This window comes from Monodon monoceros, unplaced genomic scaffold, assembly GCF_005190385.1.
Source record: "Monodon monoceros isolate NGI ecotype Baffin Bay Population unplaced genomic scaffold, NGI_Narwhal_1 Super_Scaffold_5, whole genome shotgun sequence".
Taxonomy (NCBI): domain Eukaryota; kingdom Metazoa; phylum Chordata; class Mammalia; order Artiodactyla; family Monodontidae; genus Monodon; species Monodon monoceros.
Window position 1 is genome coordinate 101,310,725 of NW_021703782.1, and position 12,312 is coordinate 101,323,036.

The 12,312-nt window shown below is 34.4% G+C and overlaps 1 protein-coding gene across 11 annotated transcripts in view; it reads left to right on the forward strand.

The window, feature by feature from the left end:
• The window catches only part of RABGAP1 (RAB GTPase activating protein 1), a 179,581-nt gene that overhangs the window by 54,192 nt on the left and 113,077 nt on the right, over positions 1 to 12,312 (forward strand). For all 11 annotated transcript variants that reach the window (XM_029201909.1, XM_029201906.1, XM_029201907.1 and 8 more), the window contains 6 exons: positions 468 to 642; positions 1,453 to 1,610; positions 5,114 to 5,224; positions 5,610 to 5,676; positions 6,357 to 6,459; positions 7,096 to 7,265. In XM_029201909.1, the coding sequence (XP_029057742.1) occupies positions 468 to 642; positions 1,453 to 1,610; positions 5,114 to 5,224; positions 5,610 to 5,676; positions 6,357 to 6,459; positions 7,096 to 7,265 (784 nt within the window). The remainder of the gene's footprint in view (positions 1 to 467; positions 643 to 1,452; positions 1,611 to 5,113; positions 5,225 to 5,609; positions 5,677 to 6,356; positions 6,460 to 7,095; positions 7,266 to 12,312) is intronic.

The window sequence follows — 12,312 nt, forward strand, 5'->3', positions numbered from 1 at the left end:
AACATTTTTTAGTCTCTCTCCCTTGTTTGCCATGAAGCAAAAGAACATGTTTCACTCTGAGAAAGCACATCACCTTTTTATTTTTTAAAATAATAAAGCAGATTAGGTCATTCTTTTAGGAGATAATGAGAAGCACAGCTTTAATGATCTATTTTGGTACTCCAATTTACCCGTTATCTTTATTTAGTTACAGACTATATAAGAAACATTGATACTGTTTATGCTTTCCTGAATGCCTCCCTAAAACATGGGGTTATGTAGTTTTTAATATCATGGAATTGTGTAATCAGTAACTTTAAGAATTCACACATGACTTACTTATCAAGACTTAAGATTAATATGATTAGCATACCAAAAATGGATTATATGATCTTTTTGCTAGAAAGATGAGTCTTGAATCATAATATGGATGTAGTGAAAATAGTCTACAGTCCCTCTAATCTCTTTATATCTTTTTTTCTGAACAGACTCTTAGATCCTCAGACAAACACTGAAATAGCAAACTACCCTATCTACAAAATCCTCTTCTGTGTTAGAGGGCATGATGGAACTCCTGAGAGTGACTGTTTTGCTTTCACTGAAAGTCATTACAATGCAGAGCTCTTCAGAATACATGTCTTCCGGTGTGAAATACAAGAAGCTGTAAGTACTTAAGAGGGAACTGTCTGCAAATGAAACTTCATCTGTACCCTCACTACGTTGAAATGATTATAGTATTTATTATGGTCATTTATAAGCCAAATGAAATTCTCTGCTACTGTTTATTTCAGCTGGATGGGCTGAAATGTAAATAAACTAAAAGTTTGGTTAACCTGAACCTCGTTGTTAAGAGTGTTGGAGGAGACCAATTGACAGCTGCTTAATTGGGTTAAATAGGCATCTTGGTTCTAGCAATGACGTATTTGCAAACCGTTCTTTTAGAGCTAAACTTGTAGAATTATTTTTATTATAATAGATACATTCAAGTAATTCCTAACAATTTTGGAAATCATCTTTCAGTTGGATTCACAACCACTTCTTTATTTTATTTATTTATTTATTTATTTATTTTTTTGCGGTATGCGGGCCTCTCACAGTTGTGGCCTCTCCCGTTGCGGAGCACAGGCTCCGGATTCGCAGGCTCAGCGTCCATGACTCACGGGCCCAGCCGCTCCGCGGCATGTGGGATCTTCCCAGACCGGGGCACGAACCCGTATCCCCTGCATCGGCAGGCGGACTCTCAACCACTGCGCCACCAGGGAAGCCCCACAACCACCTCTTTTTTAAAGCCTCTTCTGTGACCATTTTTAGTGTTGCTTGCTTTATAGGTCTAATAAATTAGATAATTTGTCAAAAGAAATCAATGGAGGAAAGATGAATTACTCCCCTCAAACAACATAGGTCACCTTCAGCCTTAACAAAAGTATTTTATTCTTGTGATAACAGCCCATTTCCTAACATGTCTGGTTGTAGGTGAGCCGGATACTTTACAGTTTTGCCACTGCCTTCCGCCGTTCTGCCAAGCAGACCCCCCTCTCAGCAACTACTGCACCTCAGACTCCTGACAGTGACATCTTTACCTTCTCTGTGTCTTTAGAAATAAAAGAAGATGATGGTAAAGGTTATTTTAGGTAGGACATCTTATTTTATTCTTTTTGAGTTTGTATTAACATGCTGTACTATCTGTGGATTTAGGGAAATTCTAGGTCAGATTACATAACTTTTACATTATAAAATGATTGCTTTTATGGATAGAGTTTAAAGGAAAATAAATAGGCAAATTTGTAGAGGCAAGATTTAAAGAATTTTAAACAGTAAAAAAAATTCTTTCACGTAGGAAAATGTATCATGCTACCATGTTCTTTTAGATGGACTCAGAGTAACTGGCTGACTGCTGATATGAAATATGACAGAAGCTACGTCAGCTGGATCTGTAGCTAGATTTGTTTTGCTGGGTTTTTTTTGTGTTTTGGTTGGTTAGTTGGTTTATTTGTTTTAATAAGGTAAAGGTCTTAAGGCTGTTGAAATCAAGTTTTACCATTAAAGTTTATTTGAACACATTGGAAGGGGAGAATTGAGGTCTGATCTAACCTTACATAGAAATAACTGGTTTTGGTTTTTAAGTAAAATTATGCTTCTTTGAGTAGTGAAAATAACCCTGGAATAGAAATTAAAACTTAAATTTAGTTTACTTATTGCTACCATTAACAGTGTGACCTTTTCCAAGTTTCTTTACATCTCCTGACATTAGTTTCCTTATTTATAAGATGAAGTGGCTAGACTCTAAAATCTTTTATAACTTTAAAATATTATGGTTGCAAGATGATTGACTTTTTTTTTCTCCATAGCCCATATCACAAAATGGGTGCCACTTGGGATCATAATCAATAGTTGCATATAGAAATTTCTTTCCTCCATGACTACCTCATAAAATGAAATTCCATCAAAATATGAATGATTTCTAATATCTTGCTTTTAAATTAAAAAGCACAATGATTGGTCTGTTTGTTTGAAAATCTGATAACCTTTGCTCTCCCTCAAGAGACTTTGGAATTGTCATGCCATCTGGTGGCCAATTTAGTGTACAATGCAGCTTCAACTTTGATTTGTACAATCAAGTGTGAGGCCTTGTGCTCTATGCTTTCTTATTAGCTATATTTCTGTTCTCACAGCAACACTGTGATGTGGTGCTTTCTGCAGTATGCATTCCTGTACTGGGAAGTAGAAACTGTAATCTATAAACCTTGTAATAATTTTTTTCCTTTTTAAGAAACAGAACAGTTTGTTTAAACAGTTTTTTCCCTTTATTAAAAATATTTATGTAGATCACTTATAAACCCCAGTTATGAATAGGAAAGATTTCTAAGATCTCTCAGAAGAGAAGCACTAGGATAATTTCTCCTCCTTCTGAGATCAGGTATATTCTAAGTAGAAAGGTAACGATCACAAATATCCCTGGCCTGTTCACCTGTATAGCAAGGAAGTGCTATACAGAAAACCCCTGGATGGTCATTTGTTTTTCACATTTGTTAGGGCTTTGTTATCTTTTTGTTGCATTGTTTTCCTGAATTTATAGTTACAGTAGAAAATAGTGTTGTGTGACCTAATACACTGATGAAATCATTGACAAGTATGCCTTTCTGCATCAGATTTGAACTTTTCAAATGCAGTTCCTTTCATCCAGCGATTCTGTAGTATGTCTAGGAATTTACAGAAACAGTCATTGTGGTGCCAAAAGAGTTATCAGCGTGAACATTCCCCTTAACACAATAATAGCAAAATTAAAAAGTGGAAATTAAATGTTGACCAGAATAGAATGGTAAAAATACGATGCATTTCACAAAATATACAAATATCAAATCGTTATGTTGTAAACCTGAAACTAATGTTGTATGTCAGTTATACCTAAAAAAAGATACAATGGTATACCCATATGACTTACCACCTATTTAAAAAATATATGTATATATAGTTAGCCATAGTACAAGATAGATTGTGGTTTCGCCATAGCATAAATATAGACCAAGTGCCGTGGCAAGAATTAATGCTCTTCTTTTCATTCCTGAAAAAGTATAATCCTATATTATTAAAATTAGAAACCTGCATTTCAGTTTAGTCCTTAGGAAAATGGAGCATTTTCATTTATATCATTCAAAACACTTCGTTCTGATCTTATTTAATCTACAAAGTACCCCATTTGATATTGTCCTTATTTTATAGGTAAAGAAAGCCAGGGAAGATAACCTGGATGTCTGCTTCTTAATTTACACAATAGGAATTAAATGTAAAATTACTTGGTTGGATCCATTCATTCAATGATAGTGATAAGACCAGAAATACAGTCTAGACCCCCCCAACATCAGTGAAGTGAACTTCCACTGCTTATACTCTCCACCCTGCTTCCTATTAATGTAGCTTTTCCTTGCCCTTCAGACTCAGGACACCAGTGATAACTTTATTTCCACTGTTGTTGTTTTAAATACTGCTGAGAGATGAGATTATATTAATTTATACTTAAATATCCACAGAACATAGAGACTAGTGTATCTAATATAAATTAAAATCTGAGACCTGTCCATATCCTCATAGGTGAAAATTCTGTCAGCCACAAATATTTGACAGTTTGGTATGCAGAAGTGTTTCTTGCACATTGGTCATTTTTAGACTCTTATGCTAAGATTCTTTGATTTTCTAATCTCAGCGTTATCACATGTTCTTGAATTGGTTACTGGTGTAGTAGTGCAGATGGGATTCAAACTAATTTTATTTCTTCAGAGCCAATTTTTAGTTTGAGTAGGTACTCAGAGCTCTCATGTAGCCTTTTATATTATCTTCTAATGGTTCTATTGCTATTACCTTAAAGTTGTACAGTAATAAGGCACAATTTAGATTTGCTGTATATTGGCTGATTGCTGTAGCAGATTTGTAAGCCTTTGAGGACAAAGGAGCTAGAGAAAGTGGTGGGTGGGAGACCAGGGGATTATTTTGGTAAACTGTCATTTAGAGAATATTTTCAACTGTTTTCTTAAGGTAATGTTTAACTGCATCATTAATGTTATTTTTATAGTTATTACACATGCTTACAGTAAGGTTATTGCTGCTTAAGGGAAGAATTAGGCAACAGCTTACTGTTGACTATATCTTCCTCATTTCTTGTTTTTTGAAAGCACCTTGTTTTGAAATTCAAAGGATCTATATAATTATCTTTTCTTCATTATATATTTAAACAAATAAGGCATGAATAATTTATTTGTAAAAAACAGTGACTAAATAGAAAGTGAAAAAAACTAACATTTTTTGAGTGCCTTGGAGCTTTATAAATATCTAATTTAATTTTCACAGCAACAAGAAAGAAAAAGCTAAAGCCACGTTTTAGGGGTCATAAGCGTGGTTTTGTAGCTTTCATAAATGGTTTCTGTAATGGTTTAGTGGATTACATACAGTAATGATGGTATTTTCGTGTCAAGAGGCAGATGATGATTTTTAAATATCTGTTATGATTTGAATACCAGGCGTAGAGAAGAATTAAATCTGATTCTTTTCAGTGCCTGATTTTCAAATCATAACAAAAATTGTTCTGGTGTATGTTACGAGAAAGTGCTTTGCAAAATTAATGAAACATGTTGTTCTACAGTGCAGTTCCTAAAGATAAAGACAGACAATGCTTTAAACTACGCCAAGGAATTGATAAAAAGATTGTCATCTATGTGCAACAAACGACTAATAAGGAACTTGCCATTGAAAGGTAAACATTTTTAGTAAGTTTGGCTTAAATATAAATTTTAGTTTTTGTCAGTCTAGTGGAGCAGTCATATACTGTATTCAAAAATGTATTTGCAAAATATTTTGTTCCCTGAGGAATTCTTTTGTTCATTAAAGTGAATACTTCATTCATTTTGAATTATCTCTCATAAATCTTCAGCTAATATGTTGATCTCAACTATGTGATAACACAAGGCAAACATAAAATTTGTTTATCTCAAAGAAATAAAGATGATTTTGGTAATGCTATTTTATTGATAATTTTAATATGTCCTTTTTTCTATCAAGAAGAATTTTTTTAAAGTGATCTAACTTAAACATCTTTCTGTAGTCTCTTTTCCAAATTTATGTCAGTTCTTTTTTTGCAGGTGTTTTGGTCTTCTCCTTAGCCCAGGAAAAGATGTACGAAATAGTGACATGCACTTGTTAGATTTGGTAAGGATTGCTTTTTTTTTTTTTTTTTTTAAGTTTATACACTATTTCCTCTATAAAGGTTGTTTCACCAAATCTAAGGTTAAAGCACATTTATGAAGCAATAAACAAAGATAAGGGAATTTCCTTATTTCCTACTTGCTGTTTACTAGTCTGACCTTAGAGCTACTTAGTCTGTCTCAGTTTCTTGATCGTGTAATAGTGAATAATTCTTGTTTATCATGTAGAGTTGATGTGGGAATCAAAGGAGACATTTTGTGAGAGTTATTTGCAAACTATCATGAGCTTTATAAAAGTAGGTGGTGTTCATATTGTTGCTATTATGTGAAAACCTTTGTTTTCATAACTAAATTTATGTAGTAATTACTCACTTGACAGAAGAATTCAACATAGGTTTAGGTAGTAAATTTCCCTAGTGTCTGTACGGTTTGATATGATTTGCAAGCATTTACTTTATGTATAACTTTTCAGGAGCAGTTGCATAAATAATTGGCACATCTTTAATTTTAACTGTAGTCATTTGTATATACTCCTTTTATATATATATGATCCTGTTTCATGTTCTTATATTTTTGTAACCTCTATTTTTTTAAAGGCAGCAGAATGGTGGGTTAGCTGTTTTGTGTGTGTGGTTTTTTTTTTTTTTTTTTTGGCATTAATGTTGTTTTTACTCTTTTCTTTAGGAATCTATGGGCAAAAGTTCAGATGGAAAGTCCTATGTTATTACTGGGAGCTGGAATCCAAAATCCCCACATTTTCAGATTGTAAATGAAGAAACTCCTAAAGGTGATGCAGGTTGCTGACATCATGAACAGAAATTTTAGTCCCAAGGAGATACCCAAATCTTAGCACTACTTATTTGATAAATATTTAGTGTTTACCTACTTCTGATGAAACAAAGGAATTTGAATAGTGTTTTGAGTTTACTGTTAAATTTGACCAGTAAACAAAGTTATTTTTTCCTCCCTCTCCTTTCTTCATTTTTTCCTTTTCCTGCTTCCTTTTCTATTTATGTACTTTTAAAAAAGATATTATTTTTTTTATTTACAGGCTTCTAAATATTTATTTTTTATTTTTAATTTACATTTATATTTAATTTAATTAATTTATTTACAGGCTTCTAAATATTACTTGTTTTTGTGGAGAGATAATATATGCACATATAGTTAAAAATTCAAAGGTATCTAGGGAAAAGCAAAAGTTTACCACAGTTCCCAGTGTCCCACCCTAAAGAGCACCACTGTGACCAGTTTCTTGTGTAGCTTTTCAGGTATGCTATGCATAAACAACCTTTTTCAAGATGTTTCATACTCTTCCTGAATGTCATTTAAAGTTTGTAATAGAAGTAATTACTTTTACATTAATCATATGAGCAAATATATTTCCATTTAAAAAATTTGCTTCTGCCTTCTCTCTCCCTAGATAAAGTGCTGTTTATGACCACAGCTGTTGATTTAGTAATAACAGAAGTGCAGGAGCCTGTTCGCTTTCTCCTAGAGACAAAAGTCCGAGTTTGCTCACCTAATGAAAGATTATTCTGGCCCTTCAGCAAACGTAGTACTACTGAAAATTTCTTTTTGAAACTAAAACAGGTACTGTACTTTTCTATAAATATAGATGGGGAAATAAGAGCAATTACTTTTGAGGCTGATATATCATTAATCCAAGCTGTCAGTTAGATCTTTAAATAGTTAATGTGTATTTTAAATATAGTAAGAGGAAAATTGTTTTATTTTTACCCACCTATTTATCATTTCTGTTGCTCTTCACTTCTTCCTGAAGAACCAAGTTTCCATCTAGTCTCACTTGCCTTTAACCTGAAGACCTTCTTTTAGGATTTCTTTTAGTGGAGATCTGTTAGAGACATAACTCTCAGATTTCTTTATCTGAAAATCTTTATTTCACTTTTATTTCAGTAGGATATTTTCACTGGGTATAGGGTTCGGGATTGACAGTTTTTTTACTTTCATCACTTAAAGATGTCATCCCACAGTCTTGTGGTTCTCATTTTTTTTTTTTTTTAAAGTAAGTATTTTCTTTTTTTTTTTTAATATGGTTGCACTGGGTCTTAGTTGCATCAGGCTGGCTCCTTAGTTGTGGCATGCAGGCTCCTTAGTTGTGGCATGTGAACTCTTAGTTGGGGCATGCATGTGGGATCTAGTTTCCTGACCAGGGATCGAACCCTGGCCCCCTGCATTGGGAGCGTGGAGTCTTATCCACTGTACCACCAGGGAAGTCCCTCTCATTGTTTTTGGTGAGAAGTCAGCATGCATTTGTATTGTTGTTCCTCTCTTTGTAATGGGTCATTTTCTCTGGCTGCTTTTTTTTTTTTTTTTTTTTTTTTGCTGTACGCGGGCCTCTCACTGTTGTGGCCTCTCCCGTTGCGGAGCACAGGCTCCAGACACGCAGGCTCAGCGGCCATGGCTCACGGGCCCAGCCGCTTTGCGGCATGTGGGATCTTCCCGGACCGGGGCACGAACCCGTGTCCCCTGCATTGGCAGGTGGACTCTCAACCACTGTGCCACCAGGGAAGCCCTATTATTTTTTTTCTTTGGTTTTTAGACCTTTATCTATGATGTGCTTAGGTGTGATTTTTCTTTCTGTTTGTCTTGAGATTAGCTGGGCTTCATGAATTTTTAAATTTATGGGTTTGTTTTTTGTTTTGTTTTGTTTTTTTTTACCGTTTTTGGGGAAATTCTGACCCATTATTTCTTCCAACTTTTTTCCCTGCTCCATCTCTCTTCTCTCTCCTTAAGGGATTCCAGTCATACATATTTTTGACCTTTTGATACTATCCCACAGATCTCTGGGGCTCTATTTATTTTTCCAAATATTTTTTGATTTTTTCTTCAGATAGGATACTTTCTGTTGACCTATCTTAAAGTTCGCTTGACTCTTTCATCATCTCCAATCTGTTGTTAACCCCATTCAATGAGTTTTTAAAAAATTTCAGATCTTGTTTTTTTTTTCTGGAATGTCCATTTGGTTCTTTTTTTAATAATTTCTGTTTCTTGTGAGATTGCCTCTTTGATCTTTATTTTAAGCAGATCTTCTTTTATATTCTTGAGCATAATTGTAATATAGCTACTTTAAAAATCTTGGGCTGCTAAATCTAATGTCCAGTGAGCCACATTTTCATGTTTCTTTGTCTAGTAATTTGGGATTATATATTAGACACTTTAAATGCTAGACTGCAGAGACTGTGTTATGGTCTTCTGAGTACTGAGTGTTTTAAAAAATATATATCAGTTAATTTGGTCAAACTCTATACTCTTTCTTTCCTGTGGCGGGCAGCAGATAAAATTTCTGTTCCCTTCTTTTAGCTTTTTTTTTTTTGGGCCCCGGCTGCCCCTCTACTTATTGTTCCTTTCTTTGCCTTCCTTTGTATCAAAACTCCTTGAAAGTAATCAAGTTCGTAGTGACCTAAATTGCTAAATCCAGTGGTCAGTCTGAGTCTTTGTCTTAGTGACGTGTCAGGAGCATTTGATATAGATGATTAACTCCCTCCTCGTTAAATACCCCTCTTTCACTTAACCTTCTGGACATCTCAAATTTACCATGTCCGAAAAGGTGTCATTATCTCATCCCTCACCCCTAAAATGCTCTACCTACCTGTCCTTACCACCTCAGTTTATGGGCATCTTCTTCTAGTAGTTGCTTAGGCCAAGAATTTGACTCTTATTTTTCACACCCCATATCCAGTCTGTCAAGAAATTCTGTTTTCTTTTAAAACATATCTAGAAGCTGACTACTTCTTACCACCTAGATTACATTAACTTCATCTGAATCATTGTTTTCACCTGGATTATTGGAGTAGCCTTTTCACTCATCTCCCTATTTCTATTTTTGTCACCTTTTGATATATTCTCAGTATAGCAGCCTAACATCAAATCACGTCATCTTTCTGCCAAAATTTTCCAATCCTGTTTTACTCCATAAAATCCTAAGTCCTTCTAATAGGTTGTAAGACTCTATGTGATTTGCTGCCTATTACGTTATAAACGAATTCCTCTCTTTTACTTCTTACTTGCTTCCTCTGCTCTAATCATGCTCTTAGGGCCTTTGCTATCAACTGTTCCTTCTACCTAAAATTCTCTTCCCCTGGATCCCACTTGCTATTATTCACCTCCTTCAAGTCCTCATCTTCTTCAGGTCTTTGCTTAGATTTACTTCTTAGCAACTCATGACCACCCCCATTTAACACTGCAGTTTGCCTGATTATCCACTGGTACTGCTGATTCCCTCCCCATTGATATATTTTTAATTTTTTTACAGGGGTGTTAGTTTCCAACGTACTGCAAAATATACTTCTTTTTATTTTGATTATTACCTATTTTTCATATAAGAAACCTCTACTAAGGCAGAGGACTTCTAATCTGACTTGTTCACTGGTTTATCCCAAGCATCTAGAACATAATAGTTCTTAACAAATATTTATGAATTAATTTTATTTCATGTAACTCTGAAATTCCATTATACAAGATTATAGGTTTGTATGTGGATTTACTTGAATATACTTTTCTGTAGCAATAAATATTTTAGTTCTAGTGTGTCCAAGTTAGCCCTTTTGGTTATAGTTAGAAAAAGGTAGCAAGCAGAACAGGAATAGAGATTTCTTTTCAGTGTTATCTTAAGAGACAAAGCAAATCTGGGTTACCTTAGCATTGTTCTCCCAGTTCTTCACTATGAAAGGAGCAAAGGATTAGCTTAGGATTATCATCTAGAACTTGGCTTTTGAGTCGGAGTCCATGGATCTTGCCATTGACTAGTTTTATGACTTTGAGCAAGTTCCTTCAACTCTCTCAGCCTCAGTTTACTCAGCTGTGAAATGGCAGTGATAGAATCTTCCTCATAGTGTTATTGTGACATTAAGTGAAAAACTGTACAACGTACTTGGAATAGTTCCTAGCACATAGTATGTTCTTCATGCATTTTAGCTATTATTATTGAGAGGGACATCAGTGGGACAGCAAAAACGCTTAAGTCATGAAATCAGAACAGCATCGATTATTTAGTAGATTAGCCCCAGGGGAAGAATGCTTCAGAAAGAAAACCAATTTACAAGCATTATTTTACAAGTTTAGGGAATGGGTGGAAATGATTCTTAATAGTTTCTAGAGTAAGAGTTAGCAAACAAATTAATTGTATAATATTTTTTAGTATAAATTTGTATGTAAAAAATATTCTCTTTAATTAGAATTCTGTTTCTTTAATCTTATCTCAGTGAACATAAGTAAGATTACCCTGATCTTGCTTTTCCCTTGAGGTCTTATGTTATACAGCCATGATTCAAAGATTGCATGCGTTTACAAGAGTATTTCTTCTGTGGGTGATTTAGAATAATGTATCTAATTAGGCTAACAAATGACTTGTCAGGGTAGACTAGCCAAAAACAGATGTATGCCTGAGACATAGCCTGATAGACTATTCTAGACTCTCTGTTAAAGTTACAAGCTAAACATAGGCTGAGTTGTCAGTATTTTCTTTGCAAAAAGCTGAAGTTTATATGTGGAAGCTGGGAGGAGGGCAGGGAATTCCTGACAATAATCTCTCATTTTTCTCCTTATTTGTATGTCTTGGGGTGGGTCTGAGGGGTAGTCGGGGGAAAGGAGAGAGGCAGTATGAAGAATTTGAACAGTTTTTTTTTTTGTCTTAGTGCACTGTTAATTCTCATCCCTTGCAACATAATAAACTAAGTTTATTTATTTCCTCCTTTATGTTCATGGCTTTAAAAATTAATAGCAGTTACCACTAACTGAGGCCCTCCTGTGGCAATCACTCGACCAGCTACTTTCACTTTTCCTGTCTTACGTAATTTTCATAGTGGTCCAGTGAGGATAGTGTTTACATTTTATAGATCCAAAGATGTAAAATAGATTTTATGGGATATCATGTGAGCAAGATTCATACCTAAGCCTTCTAAGAATCTCAGCCAGGGTTCTTCCCAAAGAAACATCCTTCTTTTGTCTTTATTTCTGTAAGAGTATTTTTGGGATTTACTTAAGTCAAATTAAGCATGACTTAAAATTTTAACCTCTTTGTAGTTCTCCTTAGACAGAAAAGGAAACACTGCTGCAGGCCAAATTTTTAAAATATTCAATATATAGTTTCTGTTTATTGCTGTACGTATGGGAAAACAGTTATAGAAATGTTATTAAAAATACATATTTAAAAATTGATTCTTTTTCCTTTCACTAAAATTATCTGGTGACTCAGTAACTTCTTTTTAGCCTGGAAGCCTTCCCAACTGTGGGGATTCCTATATTCAGATGGCACCATATTAGAGAAACTTTTAAAATTAGTGGGGAATGAAAGAGGAGGAAATGGTCTAAAGACTGGATTTTCCAACAGTAACATAAGGTGAATAAAAGACCAACTAATCGTTCTTAAATTCTTAAAATTATAGAATTTTCATTGCTAAAGACAATGTAGGGGTCTTAAAATGTTTTATTTTATTTTATAAATAAAATTTTATAAATGAAGAAGCTGGTGTCTGAAAGACTAAGTGATGTGGCCAGTGTCATATAGACAAGTAATTTGTATAACCATCTGTACTGGAAACCCGAGCTTCTATCTCTTTGTGTATTTGCTCTGTGTGTGTGTGTGTGTGTGTGTGTGTGTGTGTGTGTGTGTGTGTGT